Genomic DNA, 21,865 nt, shown 5'->3' with positions numbered 1-21,865 from the left:
CTTTTCTTATCTCTCTGTGGAACTGAGAATTGAATAAATGGTGGGCAAGTGTTCTGTACTGAGCTACTTCATATCTGCAGCCTGGAAAAGAAACTAGAATTCTTTGAAGAAATGATTGATTATAGGCCTGGCACTTATTATAGTATTGGAAAGTAAGAACATGCCAAAAGAGAAAAAAATGAAATTAAAACAAAGGATAGAAACATGATAAATGGACTTGACAGTTAGCTTTAAGGAACCCCAGTGGCTAAAGCTGAGTACTTGGAACAAGAGGATAAATAATATAGTATTGGATTATAACCTAAACTATAAAATAAATAGACTCTCAAAGTCTGTTTCAGGGACATGCCTCCTCCAACAAGGCTATACCATCTTCCAAAACATGTGCTACCAAATGGGGACAAGTATTCAAATACATGAGCCTATGGGAGACATTCTTCATTCAAACCACTACAGTGACCAGTAACAACTTATTTTATTATCATCATCATCATCATTTTTACTTTCATTTCTATATAATGCTTTTTGAATAGCCCTTCAGATAGACAAAGTTAATATTTTTCCATCTTTAAACCAGTATTGTGAATGAATGCTAATAATAATAATAACACTAGTGCTTGTTTGTTTTTTTTTAATGGAATTGAAGAAACTTGTGACTTTTGATTCCTAGTTCACTCCTCAAAAAGCAACATACTATGTTAGATGGCACACTCAAAAACAAGGTAGGATGTCTGGAAAAGAAAGAAACCTAATAAAACTAACACAAAAGAAATACAGAGGTTGAGATTCCCTGCTATCTGAGAAGTGACAACTAGACGTATTCCTTAGTCACTTAATAGGTGTGATGGTGAAATTGTGTTTTAAAAAAGCTGTCTTTAAATTATGTAAATTAAGGTGGTTTCATTATAAATCTATGTAAAGGAACAGAAAAATGATAAACACTTTTATATAGCTATTGAACTTCCTTAAAGCTACAGAAATTCCCCCCCCCTTTTTTTTTACTCTGAAAAATAGATGGTATCATAAAGATCCAAGCTGGAAACAATGGTGCACACCTTTAATCCCAGTGCAGAGGCAGGCAGATCTCAGTTTGAGGCCATCCTGGTCTAGATACTGAGTCACAGAACTGCCAGGGCTATACAATGAGACCTTGTCTCAAAAAAAAAAAAAATCTATACTGATAAGCAAAATGAAATTAACAAATAAAAGTTACAATTCCCCCCCCCCAATAGATTATTAGTAGTATGTACCTAGCATGTGAACACAAATTACCAGTATCAGGAATGAGTGAGAAGGCATCACTATCGATAGAAAAGAATAATATTTATTATCATAAAATAGGCTTGACTTTTTCTATTTTTAATATCAAAATCTTGGAATTTTATTTTGTTTATATTTCACTGAATGCTGCCCCTTTAAAAAGCTATTGTCTTTCTTTTGCTTGATTTACATGTGCATTGCCTTGTTCAGTTTTGGTACATAGAGTAGAATTTTTCTATTTTGAGATGTTATTTTCCCCTTCCAAGTGTTATACAATTTGAATCTTTTTGGGTTTATTTATTCAATCATTTGGAGACTCAGTTATTACTTATAAAAGGACTTTAGGTAAACATTCCATTTGTACTTGAGAATATACTATTATAAAATGTAGGCTAAAGTTTTTCCTATACTTAAATATTATTACTTTCTTTTCATGTTTATTCTCTTTATGATCATACAAGCAATTGGCCTGTGATTGATAAGAGGAGGCTCCTGTGGCTTTTTAAGCATCTCTCATGTATTTAAGAAATAACGTGCACTTCCATAAATGTTTAAAATTATAATGGAATTGTGGCTCAATTCATGAAGATATCTATACACAGAGAGAATCACACACTAATATGAAAGGATATAATTATCAGACCACAATTGTGTATGAAGAAATTGTACATTTTGTTCTGACTAGTTATACTCACTAACCTTGAAAATGAAACAGATACCATGATGAACAAATAGAATTAATACTAAAGGAAAAACAGACAAAACACAGAAAACAGAAGAGAACCTTCAAGAACTTCATTTTCATGATCTTTAAATTGTTAAGACAATAGAGTTAATATGAAAACTGACCATGAACAATAAAGGAGAAGAGAGAGTACTTAGATGATAGAAATATTAAAATAATAATGGCAAGGCTGTGAAGTCTTGTAGAAAGCTGAGGGAACTCAGGGCTTTCCTGCCTCCACCTGCCCCTGCTTCTTCATCTCTCTTTTAGAGGCATTCCATAGTGGCAAACTCCAGTTCCACACCATCTGACAACACCCTCTTATTGGCACCAAACATGTACATAGTACACATTCATATATATTATATAAATACTCATATATATTGAATAAATCTAAATTTAAGAAAAGTTTTGAAGTTGGTCTTTGGGACTGAAGCGGTAGCTCAGCAGTTAATAGCGCTTACTGCTTTTGGCAAGGACCTGGATTGATTCCCAGCACGCAACAGAGTGACTCACATTCCATCCGTAAGTGGGTATTGTATGCATGTGATGCACAGATATTCATATAGGAAATATGCATATACATGAAATTAATAAAAAGAAAGTAGGGAGGTATCCAGATGATTTACTAAAACACCATTGTACTTATATAAATAACTTTTAAAAATTAACACTTTTGTGTGCATTGGCTCATTTATGCTAGGTTATATGTGTGCTATGGCCCGCTGCTCTGTTGGAAGTCAGAAAACATTTTCTTCCTTTCATGTGTCCTGGCGATTGAACTCAGATTGTCTTAGTTGATGTCCGTCACCCTCATCGCCTGCATCATCTCTCTGGCTCCAAATTTTTTTATAATACTGTGTCCATATTGCTACAAAAAGAATTACTCACACCCTGACCTCTGATCCTTCTGCGTCAACATAGGAAAGTTGACCCCTTTCGCAGCCAGTAGACCTCTGACCCTTACCCTTTAATGATCCGCCCCCTCTACCATTACTTCCTTCCGGTGTTGCCTCGCACTCTCGCTGCCTCTCCCTCTTGCCGCTGCCGCCATTACTGCTGTCTCCGTGCTACCTCAGACTTGCCTCAGACAAGCCGGGAGCCCACATTCTGAGGTTATCCCAACACCCAAAATGGGATTTCCACGCGGGCCACGTCGACGCCAACGCCGCCGCTGCCCTCTCCGCAGTTCCAGTGCGAGCATCGCCTACCCGCTGCTCATCATGCCAGCCATCCTGACTGCTGGTTTGTCTTCTCAAGTGCGACAGAACTACCATCCCGACTGCGAGGCCTCCGTCAACAGTCAGATCCAGTTCCAGCTCTATGTCTCCTACATCTATCTGTCCATGGCTGCCTTCTCTGATCGTGGAGGTTTAAACAACAAGCACTTCACCCGCTTCTTCCTGAGTAAGTCTCATAAGTGGTCGGCACTTACTGAGATGTTCCTGACGCTTCAGAATGAGCGAGGAGGCCGCGTGTCCTTCCGTGACATTGAAAAGCCAGACATCGATGAATGGGTTGATAACCTCGCGTCCATGGAATGTGCCTTCCACCTGGAGATGACTGTCAATGAAAGCTTCCAGGACTTGTATCTGCTGGCTTTCAGCAAAGGAGATGCTCATCTTTGCAGCTTCCTGAAGCACCAATGTCTGCAGCCTCATTTGAAGGACATCCGGGAGATGTTTGTCCTTCTGTTCAACATGCGCCAGCTAGAGGCTGGGAAATATGATGTTGCTGAATATCTTTTCAGTAAGCTTCACCTGGATGACAGCCGCTCAGAGAATTGACTGGTGATTGTCGTTGGGTCACCAGACCGAGACCCATATTGCCCTTAGAGCAAGTTCACTAGTTTTTCAGTTTCAACTGTTTTCTATAAAGTTCTTTTGTTCTCAGCAAAATTTAGTGTCCACTTGATTTATTTATGCAAAATTCTCACCTTTAATGAATGGGGTCGGATTCCCTTAGTATCTAAGAGTTCCAAATATTCGCAGCTTCATCCTCTTATGGCCTAGATCTTTAAAGGATTGGGAGGGAAGGAGGCATTCTGTGGCCCTTATGATGTAGGGAAGGTACCTGGAAAGGCTGAGAGTTCCTCCAGGCTGGAAGTTAGGTGCAGTGGCTGCAGCTACAGCAGCTCATTAAAGGCCTTCTCCATAGTTCCTCACAGCGAGGCCCCAATGATACGAGAAAGTCCTTGGGCTTCCAAAAGGGCTTTATGGGCATGACAGATGGTGGGTGAATCTGTATGTGCACTCCTGTGAAACTCAGGGCAGACCTGAGTTAAATAGGGAGGGAGAAAGGGGGAGGGGCTGGGGAAGAATACTTAATTGGCTTCATTCTCTGGCCTTCAGGCATCTCATTAGTATGTAAATGACTCTAGGGCCTGAGGCCTATAGTCATGCCCTCTACCTGTGCTCTTTGGGTGAGGCTGCATTGCCCTGAACGTGACTGAACAGTGTAGGTCAATGGAGTTCCATGCCTGGATTCTGGGAGCATGGCAGAATAGATGCCTGTCCCTTACTGGCAATGGACACCTGTTGGGTCTCCGGGCTTTCCAGCCAGTGCTTCAACCAAAACCAGCCATCCTATCACGGTCATACACTATGATACCAGGTTAACCTTTTTATAAACCTTTTGCACATGGGATAGGGTAGCATAGTGGGGTAGAATGTGATTGGTTAGGTAAACTAGGGTCTTGTTGTCCAGGCCTAGTACATGTATAACAGAGATTGTCTATGGACTTTAAATAGAGGAAATGAAATGGAGCAAAGATTTTTAAAAAAGAAACTTAGGCTTCAAATGTTCACCTGCCATGTGAGTTCCTTAGTTCAATCTCTGGTACCCTCCAAAACTAAAGGAATTTTTCAACTTTCCCTAAATACTTTTAGTTTAATAAAATTAATGTTTCTCAATTCTAGGTAGCAAGAAAAAAGAAGCCATGAAATTGTATGTAGCCAAAACATGAATATGATCGGGTCACACTGGGCCATGGTAATAATGGATTTGAGACTTAGACTGATTTTAGGGTGAATTTATTATGATCACCAATAGGGCATACATATTGCCTTCATAATGCTTCTGTTCCTGCTTCTTATAAAATAAAAGACTTAACACCACTAAAATGATCACACTGGCCTCTGCCCCAGAAACATAAAAGTCTTACCTCCTCAGAAGGGCCAAAAAATCTTGAGGTCAGACATAAGTCGTATTTAAGCCTTTAAATATAAAAGCATAAATTCCAAGTAAATGTTGTGTCAGTAAACTGGCTGCTTTAAGCAATGTAGAGGATGGGGAGAATTAAAGTAGAGATCAGTTACAGTTATATAATTATAAGAGGGAATTTATTAAAATAATGGAATGAAAGCTGGATTTTGCTAAATGGCTGTGTACAGGCTGATTGGCCTTTGTAACTCAGTCCAAGGACCCAGAAACCTATAAAGGAGTATCAGTTAAAGTTCTGTAACTATCCTGCACATATAAGTAGGAATGCAGGGGGAAACAATCTGGTGTCTGCTGCATGTAGGCCATCACTGCAGCAAGACAATTAGCATTTTAAGAAAGTTTGTACAGACATGTTAGCTTTCTCTTTTATCTTTTTAATTAAAATTTATTGTATATATATGGGCATTTGCATGTATGGCCATGCTAATAGATAGTACTTCTCATATTCAAATGCCCTTGTTCTCACCTTACTTGCTTACTTTCTTGCCAATCACCTTTGGAGTCATTCTCACAGATACATCCAGAAGTATACTTTACCAAATTTGTAGCCTTTTCTTTATCCAGTCATGTTTATAGCCATCAGTCATTGGGTCCAGTCCAGGTGAAAGAGTAGTGTTGCCTGAACTACTATGCTAATTGAGAGTTTAAAAAAATAGGCATATTACAGATGGAACAAGTAAGCATGATTTATCCACTAATTCATGGTAATGAACGGGAGATGGCACATTTATAGACTCTGCAGTTTAACCATTGGTGATGATGCTATTGTTAATTTGAAGATGCTTGCAGTGGGTACACCTGGGCTAAAGAAGTGAAGAAAGTATGTTATATAAAATTTTGTATTCCTATTACACATAAAAGTAGGAATGTCATGGTAGAGTTTGAGACAATGAGCATGCTCTCTCTTCCTACAGGAACCCAGGTGGATTCTCAGGTTTTTAAATAGACATTTGAGAAACACTGTCATATAGAGAATGCTCACCAGAAAGAAAATAGAACATGGCAAGTACAGCCAAGCAACTTCTCATTTAGAGGAGGAGGCACCCCAAGAGATATTCTTCTTAGCTTAACCATTACCTTATTCTAGAACTTGCACTGGTATTCATTCTCAATGTGTCTGCCAGGTTTAGATTTTAGTATAATCATTGGGTTTGTAGAGAAGAATTTATATATTATTTGTCTCAACATGGGAACAGCAGCTCTTCTGGATATGCAGCTACCCAGCCAGCGCTTGCCATATTCTGTTTTTGTTTTTGTTTTTTTTTTTTTTTCTGGTGAGCTTATCTAGGTACATGACATCAGTACCATCCATAGTGTTTCTCAGATGTCTATTTTTAAAACTCTGCATTCCACCTTGACTCCTATGAGGCCAGGAAAATGGCTTCCATGGTCTAATATATTTTGAATGCTTGGTTTCACAGTTGGTAGAACTGTTTGGGAAGAACTAGGAGGTATGGCCTTGTTGGAGGAGGGGTGTCACTGGATGTATGCTTTGAAGTTTCAAGAGCATATACCATTCCCAGTTAGTGACCTCTACCCCCCTCCACTGCCCCCCTACACCTGCCTCGTGCTTGTGGATGAGAATGTAAGCTCTAAGCTCCTGTACCAGAGCTCTGCCCGGTTGCCTGCTGCCATGCTGTTACAGTCGTGGACTCACCCTCAGAAACTGTAAACCACCAATAAACTTTCTTCTATAAGTTGCCTTGGTTATGGTATCTTAGCACACCAATAGATGTTGGTGTACAGGCAAAAGGAGAGAGATCCCAATCCCACCAGGTCTCTCCAGGGTTGAGTGGGATGGTGAGTATCAACAGCCCAAAAGAAACACACCTGGAGAAACACATCCAGCCAGGAGTCTTGTCAAAGCAGGAACTCAACCTTAATGTAACAACATCTTGTTTATATAAACTCGGAGCATAGGGAGGGGTTTTGCTGGGGTGAGATGACCTAGGGGCGGGGAAAGGTGACAGAGGTGACTGACAGGGCCAATGGCAAAGCTTTACATCAGCAACGGTGGTGGAGCAGAGGCAGGGCCAAACAGGTCTTGCTTGAGTCACCCAAGTACAGAAGTGACAGAGACAAGTCTCAAAACTCAAGACAGGCTTAGAGTCTTCCACAAGGCCACAGAAACTCGAGCCAGGCTCGGATTTGCCCACAAGCCCCAAATCAGGGTCAAAATGGGGCACAACAAATAGAGAAGTGTCTAAGACAATAAATGTGATGACTCTTTTAAAAGTACTTTATTAAACTTGTTATTTGACAATTTTAGGCATATATAAATTAATACTCTTATTATCATCACCCTTGCTCACTTATGTGCCTGTCATTGTTACTTTCTTATATCCCCCCATTCCTTTTACATATTCCCTCCCTGTAAGTCCTTTTCCCAGATTGTTGACCCTTTTTTCATATTAGTATACAAAGTGTTAAATATCATTATGACAGTATTGAACAAATGACAGTTTTGAACAATGTATGTTTAATTGATTTGCATCCCCACACTTCCTCTGATACCCCTACCTTGCTTGTAGCCCTCACCTCAGCCTCTTTTCTTCTTTCATGTTCTGTGTATCCTTTTGCCCACCTCTTTCATCATTACTAACTATTATTCTCTCTTGGTCTTCTGTGTGTGTGTGTGTGTGTGTGTGTGTGTGTGTGTGTGTGTGTGTGTGTGTGTGTGTGTTGTGTTTTGTTTGTTGCTTTACCCACCCTTAGACTTATTCATATGTATACATTATAAGATACCCTCTGCACATGAGATAAAATATGTTCATTTTTTCTTTTTCTGTTTTTTTGACTATGCTTCGTCTTGCTTAATATTGTACATTCCAGGTCCATCTATTTTCCTGCAAATTTCATTATTTCATTTTTCTTTATATCTGAATACTCTTTTACATATACCATATTTTCACTATTCATTCACCTATTGATAAACATCTTGATGGTTCAACAGTTTTTGTTATCAGTTTTTACTTTATGTGTATGGGTATTTTGGCTTCATATATCTTTGTAACATGTACATGTAGTACCCAAGAAAGCAGGAAGAAGGTGTAGGATACTCTGACACTGGAATTGTGGGTGTTTGTAAACTGCTGTAGTGTTGGGTACTTGGGATTAAACTTCAGTCCATTAAAAGAGCAATTAACTGCTAAGCCATCCCTCCAGTCATATTAATCAAGTTTCCATAAAATATTCATTCTCCTTTGCCACCCCCAGTCTAACTTCTTCTCCTTAGTGTCTTTCTTTAGCTGATTGAGAACCTCTCTGTAGACTTTTCAATTTTGTGACCAAATACTGAACAAAACAATTTCAAGGACAAAGAATTTGTTTTGGCTTTTATTTTTAGCTGGCTTCACACCTCTGGGCCTAGGGTGAGGCAGAATGTCACAGTGGAAGAACATGACAGCTATCTGCTTACATTATGGCTGCCTGGAAGACAGAAAGAGAAGGACCTAGTAGGAACAAGCTAAATCTTTCCAGGACATATTATTAGTAACATATTTCCCACAACTGGGCTTCACCACCTACCTTTTATCAATTCCCAATAATATCATTATATCTTGAATCAGTGACAAAGGATTAGGGCAGAGCCCTCAGGATCCAATCACTTTCTAGAAGCTGTCAACCAGGTCTTTACTATATGAACCTGAGCATATTTCATATTCATATTTATGTTCTGTCTCTCCATATGCATATGTTAATACACTGCTCTTTCCTACCCATGATAAGAAACAATCATTTTGTGTATTATAAAACTCAGTTCATTGTGTATGTTTCTTATTTCTATGTTTTAGAGGAGCATTTTGCTATTGTAGTTTTTTATCCATAGATTGCTTGGGGAAAGTCTCACTTTAGATACTTGTCTTCAATAATCTTCTATAATTTCTTTATGTCTCTGCCTCTGTTTTCCTCTTATGTAAAATAAGGATTGCCAAACAAATTATGAAGATTATATATGTAAATCATCTAGTACATAACACTGTACTTCATATATTATACGTCAATCACCATGGCAGCCAGTGCCATTTTATATCTAGTTCTAGATTTTTTTTCTGGTACTTAGGCTTTAGGAAATAGAGTACACATCACATATTTTGCCACTGGAGGTCTCTCTTATATTAGAACTAATGAGATCACTGTACATTTAAAAGGGAAAATTCTTAGCTGTTGCTTTGTCAGGAAGATAGATGGCATCCTTGCACTTCTTGAATAGAAGAAGAGCAAAAATTTGTAGTGTTAACCCTGGTGGTCTCCAGGGTATTGGGACTTAAAACAGACAAGAGTAAATGGTTAAGATTATGAAGTAAATGAGCAAAAGGGGCCACATTAATGCTACTAATATCAGCCAGGTAGTGTTATCGCACACCTTTGATTCCAGCACTCAGGAGGGAGAGGCAGGCCAATGTCCTGAGTTCCAGGATAGCCAGGGCTACACAGAGAAAACCTGTCTCAAAAACAAGGGGAATAATATCATCATAAGTAAAGTTAATCGTTTACATTTTGGCATAGAGGTTTTCATGCTATTCTGTAGTATGAGTCACCATAGAGCTTTGGAAATATCACCTAGGTCTCTATCAGACTAAATGTCTTAGCCTCTGGGATAAAGCATTGGTTGGCAGGCATTGAAAACTGGTACATCATATGATTCAGAGTGATCTGTGGCCTGACATTAGCCATCTGGCCTCACAGCGTGTTTATAATACAAATTCTAAAGCCCCATCTTCCTGAATTAGAATCTACGCCTTAACAAGTTACTTTGTAATGTGTATGTACCTTGTGTTTGTGAAGTATTCTTCATCATTCTGGTTGTCACCATAGATACATCTTAAGATAGCTTAGGATGATGAAAAAAATAACAGTGCTCAAATGATTTATGCAGTCATGGCCTCATGCACATACTGGACCAATCACTGAAAATATACTGTAATTCAATAACAACTGAAGTAGCAAGTGTCCTAGAAAACCAGAAAATATCTGCTTTACATTTATGTTTTATACATACATATGCAAACACCAAATACATACACTTTTAATCATTGTTTTATAAACATTTTGGCAACTTGTTTGTTTTATAGTGAACATGAGCCAGAAAAATATAGCCTAGAAGCCAAATCCAGCCAATCTGTTCTTGTAAATAAATTTCAAAAGAACAGATGTATGGCCATTTGTTAATATCACTGTGTTTCTACAGCTACAGTAAAGTCAATAGGTAAGACAGAGACATTATGTCCTACAAAGTATAAAGCATTAGCTATATTAATGGGAAATGTTTGCTGCTACAGACTTTTTTAAGATTATTTTTATGTGTAATGAATGAGTATTAGCCTGCATGTATATCTGTTCATTGCATGCATGCCACTGTCCTCAAAGGTCTGAAGAGGATGCCAGGTCCTCTGGAACTGCAATTATAAATAGTTGTTAACTGTCATGAGGGTGCTGGGAACCTAATGCCAAGTCCTGTATAAGATCAGCAAGTACTGTTAACTGGTCTGGTGAGCCAGTTTTTTTTACCCCTTTATAATACTATTTTATAGTAATATGTAATAATATATAAATTTATCTGGTACTGCCAAATAATTCTCAATTTCTCAACTATTTTTATGACTCTAATGTGCTCACATTTATTTGCTCAGTGATTTCTGTAGCATAAGTATTATTTGGCAGAAAAACAATGTACTGAACACATTTAGCCTAGAATGGTACCACTGAATGTGTTATCTCCAGCCATTTAGAAATATGGTAGACACTTGGCTACTTACCTGTATGGGTTACTTTTCCATGAAAATGACCATAAATACTAGATAGAAATAATTTAAAAGAGGAAAATTTATTTTAGCTTATGGTTTCAGATTTCAGCTTATCATGGCATGAAATATCTTGTTAGAAGAGCTCAGTGTGAGCACTATAGTGGAGGCTTTTCACAGCACAGCACACCAGGAAAAAGAGATTGAAGTCAGAAAAAGGGACCTGGTGTAAGTTTCAAAGGCCCATATCTAATGACTAATGAATCCCAGTTAGGCCTCGCTTTCTGAAATGTTCTACAATATTTCAAACGCAACATTGTCTGGTGTATTAGTTACTTTCTTTTTGCTGCAACAAAACAAGCTGTGCCTAGTGGCACACACCTTTAATCCTGTCACTCAGAAGCTAAATGCAGGCATCTGAGGTCAGCCTTGTCTACAGAGTGAAATCCAGGACAACTGAACAACATAGTGAAACCCTGTCTCAAAAACAACAATAACTTCAAAATAAATAAATACCTTACAAGAAAAAAGTTAAGGGTGGTTTATTTTGGTGGAAGCATGAGGTATCTTAACACATTGCCTCCATAGTCATAAAGCAGAGAGATGAATGCTTAGCCTGATTTTATCCTTTCTTCTTTTTATTCAGTCCTAGATCCCAACCCATGAAATATTGTCCATGTTCAGGGTGGTTCTTTCCACCCCAGTAAAATATCCCTGGAAAGGGACTTTACAGGCATACTGAAAGGTTGTATCCCCTGTATAATTATACAAATTCAGTCAAGTTGACAACTGAAATAGAATACCACAAGGTCTAGAGAGTTGACTTAGTGGTTAAGAACTCTTGTTTCTCTTGCAGAGGGCTTGGATTTGGTTCTCAGTCCTCACGTGGTAGTTAATAACATTCATAGATGCAGTTCCTGTGGTTCTAACACCCTCTTTAACCTTTGTGGGCAACAGGCATATGTGGTATACTATATGCCTGTATGCAAAGCAGTGTAATATAATCATTTTTAGCTAACTACTACATTTCTACCCTTGTGCCAAACACGTCACTTTAAATCATAACATCCCATACTCTCAAAGTCTTATAGCCAACTTGTAATACAAAATTCCAATTTCAGAAGTTCCTATAGCATTAACAGTTTAAACATTGCTCAAAAGTCCCACTTAGAAGTTGGATCAAAGTTCAAAACAATTTGTGTACCTGGGAAAATACTTCCCTAGGTGGCCAGTTTGGAGCAGAGAACCTCTGTAGTAGTATTCTCAGTTTCTGGCTGGCTCTTTCCAAGTAAATTTTCATTTTTCAGATGGGTCTCTCTATGTATCCTTGGCTTGCCTAGAACTCAGTATGTAGACCAGGCTGGCCTGCATTCCAAATGTTAGGATCAAAGAGTACAAATACACCTGGCTCATTTGCATTTTATAAATTTTCAAATTTCTATTGTTCCAATTGTACACCCTATGTATACCCTATGTCTGCAACCCGTTTTAAAATTCATATAACTTGCTTATACTCTGATTTGTTCCTTTCTTTACCAAAGTGAATATTTCTCTGCTCTCTGTTTTACTAGAAATCTGAATAAGAACAGTGAGCAATAACTATGTCTGTCACAGCTTGGATGTTATTTTCTCTTGAAATTTCCTTCACTAAATAAATTAGTCCATTACTTTTGCATTCAGCCTCACACAGATTTTCAGATTTCTCAAGTGGCCTGACTTGGCCAGAGTGTAGTATAAGTAGCCAGAATCCATCTTCCCAGTAACACCCTTGTTCCCCTCTGGAACGTATGTGTTGAGCCTCCTCTGTCCTTATTTAATATCTTATTTTTGTGTATAATTTTATAGACTTCAGATCCATGGCCCATTAATCTCTGCTTATAACATGGTAAGGTTTATCTATATAGCCTACAACGGCAAACTCTTCCACATTCTTGCCATAAATTTTTCCATATAAATTTATCACATGAACGGATTTATGACTGGAATCGGCCTACTTCTTGGTACCAGTTCTCTGTATTAGTTACTGTCTTATTGCTGCTATCAAACACCTGACAAAAAGCAACTAAAGGAAGAAATGGTTTATTTTACCTTACAATGTGTATGGGGAAGGCATGACAGTCACAGTGATTTTATCTGTAGTGACATGAAAATAGGAAGCTGGTCTTATTGCATCTATAGCCAGGAAACAGGGGAAAATATTCATTCAATGATGGTACCCAGATGACTTTCTCCTTTAAAAAAAATTCACAGTCTAGTACTCTCACCAGTGCTTTCAAAAATCAGAGTAGGCCTTTTATTCATAATTAAATCTCCCTGAAAATACCCTCAGACATACCCAAAAGCATGTCTACTAGGTAATTCTAAATCTAGCCAGCTTGACTAATCTAAAAGTCTAAACCATAAAAGTTAAGCAACAAATATTCAAAGTTTTAGCTATTAGGAAATTGTTCTGATTTTAACTGTAACATTATAAGGTAGCCATTTCATTCCTTCCTTGATAAGTCAACAGTGATCTTGAAGAAGTGGCAATATGTCAAGTTCTAAGAAATAAATCACAATAAGTCTACATTAAGCATGAGAACCATGTCTCTTCAAAATACTTGCTTTATTAATTTTTCCTGCTTCTATGATTACTGTGCATGAAGAAAATGTTCTTAACACCCGAGCCAGCAGTTCAAACTGACTGGGAAATCACCCACTTCTCTGCTTTTCCAAATGGGTTCTGAGATAATCAAATAAAGTAAATTGTGAATAGTTATGGGGCTGAGAGATAGCTCAGTCGTTCACGGTCCTTCATGCTCTTCCAAAGGACCTGAGTTTGGTTCCCAGTACCTATATCAGACAGTTGAACTGCCTATAACTCCATCTCCATGGATTCCAACACAATTTATGGCCTCCACGCATGGGAAACATTCACACGCATATATATTTTTAACTCTTAAAATACAGTTCTATGTGGGGCAGGTAGAACTGTGTCATCAGACAAAAACTGGCAAGGTTGAGCGGATTCAGAAACCTCGGTAAATTCTCCTATCTGAAAACAGCAGGCATTTATTTCATCTACTCTGAAACAGGTTCCTGTCCTAGAGCATGTGACCATAACACCCTATATGAGGATCCTGACCACTAGTCACATAGCACAGAGCACAGAGTTCTCTGTGCTAATGAGGTATCCACATGGGCCAGCCGGAGCGTTTAGCCAATATGCTTCCCTTCCTGGACATTCCTTCCTGCAAAAGGTATTTAATCTCTGGTCCACCCAATGTCAGTGTTTTGCTCCATTTTTATTACCATTAAACAGTTTGGAAAAATAAAGAGTGTCTCTCTCATCAAGAACCACCGTGAGCCTAATCATTCTTCATAAAAAGTCATGCCACCAAAGTCTCCCACAGAAAACCCCTCTGCCTTCTGGACATGGACACTTCTGGGTATCTAGGTAGGGAACCCTAGGTTCACCCCAAGCCTGCATCAGTTCTCACCCAGGCTTGGGCACCCATCTTAGGCTGTATTCCACCACCTCCATACCACAATGGCAGTGAGGATGGCCTCACACCTCTGTGTTTAGTCTGCCCCAGCTACATTCACGCACCTCAGTACTGAAGTGAAATGAGGATCCACAGTTCTACTCTTTCTAGAAGGTCTTGCTTGAATCACTCAGATCCTATTCATCAGTGGCAGTAAGGAAATTCAAATAGAAAATCACACATTTATAGAAAGTCAAATATTCTTTCAGAGAATCATTAACTTACTGAACTCTGTTCTATAATTTTCCTTCCACTAGAAAATGTTTACCCCATGGTCCTCTTCTCTCTGGCATAGTTTACCTTTCTGATAGATGTAGAATATATTTCTCATTTGGATAATTTTAGTTTGTTCTAAAATTATGAATTTCCCTTGCTTGGGTTGTGGTTCAATGGTGTAGTGCTTGCCTACTATGTACAAGGCCCTGAGTTCAGTCTCCAGCAATGCAAAACAAAACAGAAAAATATAAATTCCCTTTAGTAACTCTTACTCTGAACTCCTGGTCTCAAGGTCAAAATAATTCCATGTCTCAAAGAAATAATTTGGAGTACCTTTCTATTTAGATCATTTTTGCATTAATTGAAAATACTTTATGTGTAAAATATACAGGCTTGCTTTTAATTATACATTAAACATAAAGGAACCATATTCAATTTTCAGGAGATGGCCAGATTGGTTTAGACTACTTTACATGTTATTGCAGATTGCCTTTTAATTTGCTCTGGTCCAGGCCTGATGGTAGAAATTCCAGCTGAAATTTACAAGTTAAAAGTTTCTTATTATGTATTTACTCTGGGCCTTCATTTTCCTCACTTGAAATACTGGTTTGATAATAATACCTACATTATTGGTTATATGGAAGAATTTTACAATGTGTAAAGTAAAAAAAAAAAATTGGTTTAACAAATCTGCTTTTACCTAAAAGGTCCTTTCTTTTTACCCTCAAAATAAAAGTTTGATTGTTCTTCTCTAACTTTTCTAAACCAAACAAGAGTATTAGCCACTAGATTTTTAAGCTCCTATCATATCAAAGAAACAAAAAATGAATTATGCAAGCTGTGTATGTAAAAATGACTCATTTTCTTTTTCCTTTCTTTCTTTCTTTCTTTCTTTCTTTCTTTCTTTCTTTCTTTCTAGTCATGTGTATTTTATTTTAAATGCATATCTATACCCCACTTGTGGGCCTTGAACTCATGGAGGCTGGAAAAGGGAATTGAATTCCCGTGGAACTGGAGTTACAAATGGTTATAAGCCACCATGTGGTTGCTGGGAACTGAACCCAGACCTCTTGCAAGAGTAAGAAGTGCTTTTAACCATGAAGCTGTCTCTACAATTCCTTTTCATGCACATTGATAATGCTTAACTAACTATTCTAAATTACTCTAGATCATGTTTTAAAAAACACACATTTTATTGTATTTATCAAAGGTGGCATCTAATTTCTTGAAAGTATATTTGAATATTTGTGTTCATTGATAGATAAAATGAAAACAGGATGTTATGAACTAAGGGACTAAGGTGGTAAAATTTCATGTGAAGATAAAGGAAAACTTAGTCTGAATAGACTCAAAATGTTTCTAAAGGATATATACCCCAAATATTAATAATGCTGATTTATGTCTTTGTGATGAGATTGCAACTGATTTGTTTCTTTCCTAGCTTTCTGATTAAATATATAAAATGTATACAATATTTAAAATGCAAGATGTTTGTTTGTTTGTTTGTTTTAAAAACTATGTGAGAACATAGCTTTCCTAGCATGTGTAAGGTTCTTGAGGGCCCATCCTAGCACTAAAACACCAGACTATATATACACGTTTCATGAGTTTTCATTTGTGATTTATAATGTTAACAAAATAAATAAATAAATAAATAAATGCTATTTCTGGATTTTTTGTTCCTCTTCTTCTTCTTCCTCTCCTTCCTCCTCCTCTTCCTCCTCTTCTTTCCCCTCTTCCTCCTCTTCTTCTTTTTACTAAGAGAAGGTGTCTCTATATAGTCCTGGCTGTCCTGGAATTCAATTTGATTTAGGAAAACTTCTGTGTCATTCAAGATATAGATTTAAGTTAGTCATTTGGAAGAAAGGGCTTAAATAGACATAACATTCATTGTAATCATTACTATTGAGAGTTTATATACAAAGAACTTAATTAGATGTGTTATATGTGCTATCTTATTTACTGTTTAAACAATTTCTATTGCCCTACTTGACAGGTAAAAAAGTTAAGGCTCAAGAAAAAATGTGATACTTTATAATTACATCATGTTTCCTTTGCATCTCCTAAATAGTTCCCAACAATCATGAAAAGTTTTAAATACCCGATATTTTTTCATTTGAAATTTAAAGCCTATGTTCCAGAGTACAGTAACAGAATTTCTACACCATCCTAATGCTTCTTGTGGGAATATTATGTATTTTATTCATAGGCAATATCTGTATATAAAGCATTGCCATTGATAAAATGTTGAGGAGGGAATGTATGTTGGGTCCCCGAAACAAAACTATTCGGAATCAAGGTATATATCTGCTGAATATTTGGTACTAAAAACATATAATAGCCTTACCAGCAGATGTTATTAATTATGATGTGGCTGACATAATAAGAATCTCAGATTTGGATATGAGTGACAGTTCATAACCATATGTCTATATGTGCTTACATTTACTTGCATATCTATATTGCAAATACTCTAAAACATGTCCAGCCCTGTGACTTATATTTGTAAAGGTAAATAATTTGATACTATCTTTAAAAGAAGAAAACTCAGCTCTTAATTGTTTTTTTATTTTGTATATACATATGTGTGTGTACATATTCTTTGTCTATGTGTGATAGGGATTCAGCTCAGGTTCTCATGCTTGCATAGCAAGTACTTTATCTACTAAACATTTTCCTGCCCCTTTAATTTTCACTCTAAAACACCACAGCTAGACAATGGTTCTCATAGTGCAAAACTCTTTTATACTCTTAAAATGTCACAGCTGAAAGTGTAAATAACTCTAAGTAAATCTTAAAGAGCTTTGAGTTATGACTATTGTAGGCAGCATCTAGAATGAACACGATGATTTGTAGATAATTCCTGATAATAATGGTTTCACTTACAATTTTTCACCTTTACAGGGGTATAGAAATGATATACATATAGTAGATACTGTATTTCAGCTTTTGTATTTTGAGCTTTTCCTTATCTAGCACTGTTCAGTCAATCACTCTTTGTGGATACAGGTGGGCACCAACAAATGAACTGCAGCCCTTTGCTATCAGTCAGGCATGGAACCACAAGAGACTTGAAACTTCAGTGTACTGAGCCATAAACTATGATGGTTGATAGTTAGACTCATTAAATATAGCAAATTAATGATGTTTTTATCTGATAACCAGTTTCTCTGTGAACAACTCCATTCTAATAACAGGCTTCTCTATTTGTTATTTACTGGTGTAAAAAATAAGGCTATGTCACTTGACCTAACACACCTGATTCTGTTTTTTTTTGTCAATATCTGAACACAAGTATTTGTTCATACTTAACCATGTTTGGATCATATTGAAAATTTTTACCTATTTATTTTGTTTTGTATTTTTAGAAAGAGTTTTGGAGCACGTACACAAACGCACAACAAGGAGAAACCAACAGAGGAAGCGACTGGTTTCAATTCTATCTTACTTTTCCATTAATCTTTGGCCTCTTCATTATTCTCCTTGTCATCTTCTTAATCTGGAGATGCTTTCTAAGAAACAAAACTCGGAGACAGACTGTGACTGAAAGCCACATTCCTTTCCCTCAGCATCTTAACATCATTACTCCACCTCCTCCACCAGATGAAGTCTTTGATAGCAGTGGATTGTCTCCAGGATTTTTGGAATATGTTGTTGGGCGCTCAGATTCGGTTTCCACTCGCCTTTCCAACTGTGATCCTCCACCAACCTATGAGGAAGCCACTGGCCAGGTGAACCTGAGAAGGAGTGAAACAGAACCTCATTTGGACCCACCACCAGAATATGAGGACATAGTTAACTCCAGTTCAGCTAGTGCCATTGCTATGGTGCCTGTGGTCACCACCATCAAATGAAGCTGCAAAACTTTTTAAAACTTTAATCATTTCTAAAATACTAATGGAAATACTTTCTAGCACTTTACTACTACATAAATGTGCATTGACATATTTTATTAGACTCTTAGAGCATACCACTTCACATTTACTGGTTTGATTTATCTTTAGTTTTGTTACTTATTATAAAATCATTATCTGTATTTGTTTTTTTACAAAGGGAAACATGTCAGTGGCAGTCTTTATGTGCTGTAAAGAATACACATGTATGCATACAGCCACATGTGTACCATCCAATTTGTGTACAAGTAACTTCTACCACACCACCCATAAAGACAGCATTACTCACCAAAATTGAAAAGGCAGGGGTCACAGACAGTATATGTGATAGACAACAACATGCATGGTTTCTAATTAAAGACATTGGTTAACTTCCTATTTCTTCTTTCATGAATGGAAAAAATATGCATGGATTCATCCTCAATTTTAGAAACATCTCAACAGAGAGAGACAAGAGACAGAGCATGTAGCATTTATTATATGTGGTTGATTGTAGTATATAACAAAGAAATCATTGATCATTAGTGGCATTTAGCTCATTTTGTACTAGGGTTTTTCTTCTTGGCTGATTACCAAATACTGTCCCATTAGAATTTTCTTATCATCTTTGAATGTTTCATCCCACTTGCTTGCAAGTATTTCTAGGTAATGAAATAATGTTTGTGTTAATAACAGGGAGTAGGTACTGACTACTCCATTGCTTATTGTGTGATTGGCAATAATTTTTTACACTAATTTTCATTCTCATTGCTACTATAGACTCTCCATATACTCAAGAATTTGGCCAAAATCAATTTTGAATCATTTTTTAATGTTCTGCACAGGTTAAAATCTTATTCTCAAAATTATTAGTACACAATTTTTCATTTAGTTATAAGCTGTGACTTTTGTCTTAATGTTCTGTTGATGGAAGATTATACAGTATCTGCTATAGTAGATGCACACTAAATATAGTTTAGTTCCACATAGGTCTCACTATGTTGCTGTTTTATATTCTTTTTTTTTTTTTTTTTTTTAGCTGCAATAGTTTTGCTTCTTTTCCTTGGAGGAGAGGGAATAGGTTATGAATGAATTGCCAAAATAAACTATTTCAGAAAAAATAGAAAAATGGTCAAATGAGATTGCATGTATCCAAGTGATTTTTCAGTATGAAGAACTATTTAATTGTAAGATCCTAATGTTATTATTGTGCTTCAGGGTGACTTTTCTCCTGTTTCCCTAGAATTCTATCAGAGCTTTTTACATAAGGAGAAATAGAACAGGCTGCTTCATAAATAGTTAATATTTTCCTAAACATAATCTGGACTGTACAAAAGGTGTGCCAATTTAAGTACATTTGCCAGTGCTGTATTGGATAATAAAATGCTGGAACATGCACTAAAGGACATGAATTAGTTAATCGGCCTAATAGGTGAAAAGGTATTTTTATCTTGATAATGGTCTCAGCATGACAATATTGCTTTAAATATTTTTCCTTGCTGTATGATAATTGTCTGTTTCTAATTAAATCTGAAGTTGGAGATGTTTGACCCAGTATACAAGAGAAGTTATGGGTTGTTTATAACAGAAAATTAAGGGTGTGTGTGTGTGTGTGTGTGTGTGTGTGTGTGTGTTACACTAATATTAGGCTTTAGATGAGACCAGCAATTTTCAAATTGTGGCCCATAAACCCTAAGAGTTTCCTGACAGTCTTCCATGGAATCTGTGAAATCAAAATATTTTCATCCTATCTGAAGACATTATTTGTCTCTTTATTCTAGTTCTCTCAAAACAAGAGTCAAACAATGGAAAACAATACAGTCGCCACACACATCTTTTAAAAAAGACAATATAGCTATTTTCATAAAAATGTAATTTGTATTGGCATATTTTTTTAATTTTTAGCTGAATTAGTGCTTTAATTTTTTCAGTTCATTTCTAACATGTTAAATATTGATATAAATCTCAAAAACAAACGTTCTTTGGAATCTAGATTCCCCCAAGAGTTTAAGGAGGAATCCAGAAACCAAAATTTTAAGAACTACAGAATTGGACAAAAGAACAAGACATCCTCTCACTAAGTTAGGTTTTTGTTCTTGTAAAGTTATTTTATATTTTAAAATCTCAATATTGTATTTAGCACTTTCTGAACTGAAGTAGAACAATGAATGGTGGTTGTTGCAACAAAAGCTAAAGAAATTGATCAGTAATGAGAGCTGTTTAGATTATTGGTCAGAGAAAACACTATTTCATAGTAATTAATAGCTGTACTAACCATAAATTTCCTGGCAGCTTTTCTGTGATAAGAAGAGCATAATCAAAATACTACTTTATGAAATTTTATTTTATACATTTTTGCTGTGTTTGAGTACAGTTTATGTTTCATACTTTTAAAATTCCCTTTGCTACTCCTTCTGGTTTTATAAACTGAGTTTCCTAACATTTATTATAATTAAGGGGCTTATCTGGAATAATATATATTTTTATGCTTTGCATTTCCTACCTGATTGATACTGTATTTGCCTTTTATCATTTTTAATGAAGATTTATTTTTACAGAATATACTTAATACCTTTCTAAGCAGTAAATAAATGGAATTAAACAATTTATATTTAAATAAAAAGATCTGTTCCTCCAATAGAATGATTTTCAAACCTGCACCTACATTGCTTGTGTCTGAAATCCTTGAACTGACACTTTTTGCTTTCCTGCTCTAAATGTCACAATAAATTATATATGTTTTAAATAAATAAGATGATTGCTTCTTTTCCTATTGATTAATAAAAAAGGAGATGTTATGTTTGTTGATTGCTAATGATAACTTCTTCAAGATTGATAATCTGATCCAGTAACTACAGAGGTAGCTTTAACTTAGTTCTGTGTAAATAGCATGTATTTTATTACAATAGTTCACATTTTTCAAATGCTTGGTTTACATTAAATTATGGTATTTAACTTTTTATGTTTATACTAGATACAATTTTCTTATGTTCCTGTGGTTTTGGTATGCTAAATAAAGATATTTTAAGCCTAACTGTTTATTTTTTATATATTAATATGATTAGATGTTAAAAATACTGCATAATCACCGGGCAGTGGTGGTGCACGCCTTTAATTCCAGCACTTGGGAGGCAGAGGCAGGCGGAATTCTGAGTTCAAGGCCAGCCTGGTCTACAAAGTGAGTTCCAGGATAGCCAGGGCTACACAGAGAAACCCTGTCTCAAAACGAAAAACAACAACAACAAAAAATATTGCATAAGCTCTTAGTAATCACATTCTTTTAATTAGGTAAAATCACTGTAT

At 36.4% G+C, this 21,865-nt stretch overlaps 1 protein-coding gene across 2 annotated transcripts in view; it reads left to right on the top strand.

Annotated features, from left to right (window-relative positions):
* Prrg1 (proline rich and Gla domain 1) overlaps positions 1–21,596 on the top strand; it is a 99,153-nt gene extending 77,557 nt beyond the window's left edge. For both annotated transcript variants that reach the window (XM_034484713.2, XM_076919107.1), the window contains exon 4: positions 18,059–21,596. In XM_034484713.2, the coding sequence (XP_034340604.1) occupies positions 18,059–18,544 (486 nt within the window). In that variant the 3' untranslated portion in view covers positions 18,545–21,596. The remainder of the gene's footprint in view (positions 1–18,058) is intronic.
* The last annotated feature ends 269 nt before the right edge of the window (positions 21,597–21,865 follow it).

This window comes from Arvicanthis niloticus, chromosome X (assembly GCF_011762505.2).
Source record: "Arvicanthis niloticus isolate mArvNil1 chromosome X, mArvNil1.pat.X, whole genome shotgun sequence".
Taxonomy (NCBI): Eukaryota; Metazoa; Chordata; class Mammalia; order Rodentia; family Muridae; genus Arvicanthis; species Arvicanthis niloticus.
The sequence above is the reverse complement of the archived record's forward strand: the minus strand, read 5'-3'. Positions and strand labels throughout refer to the sequence as shown.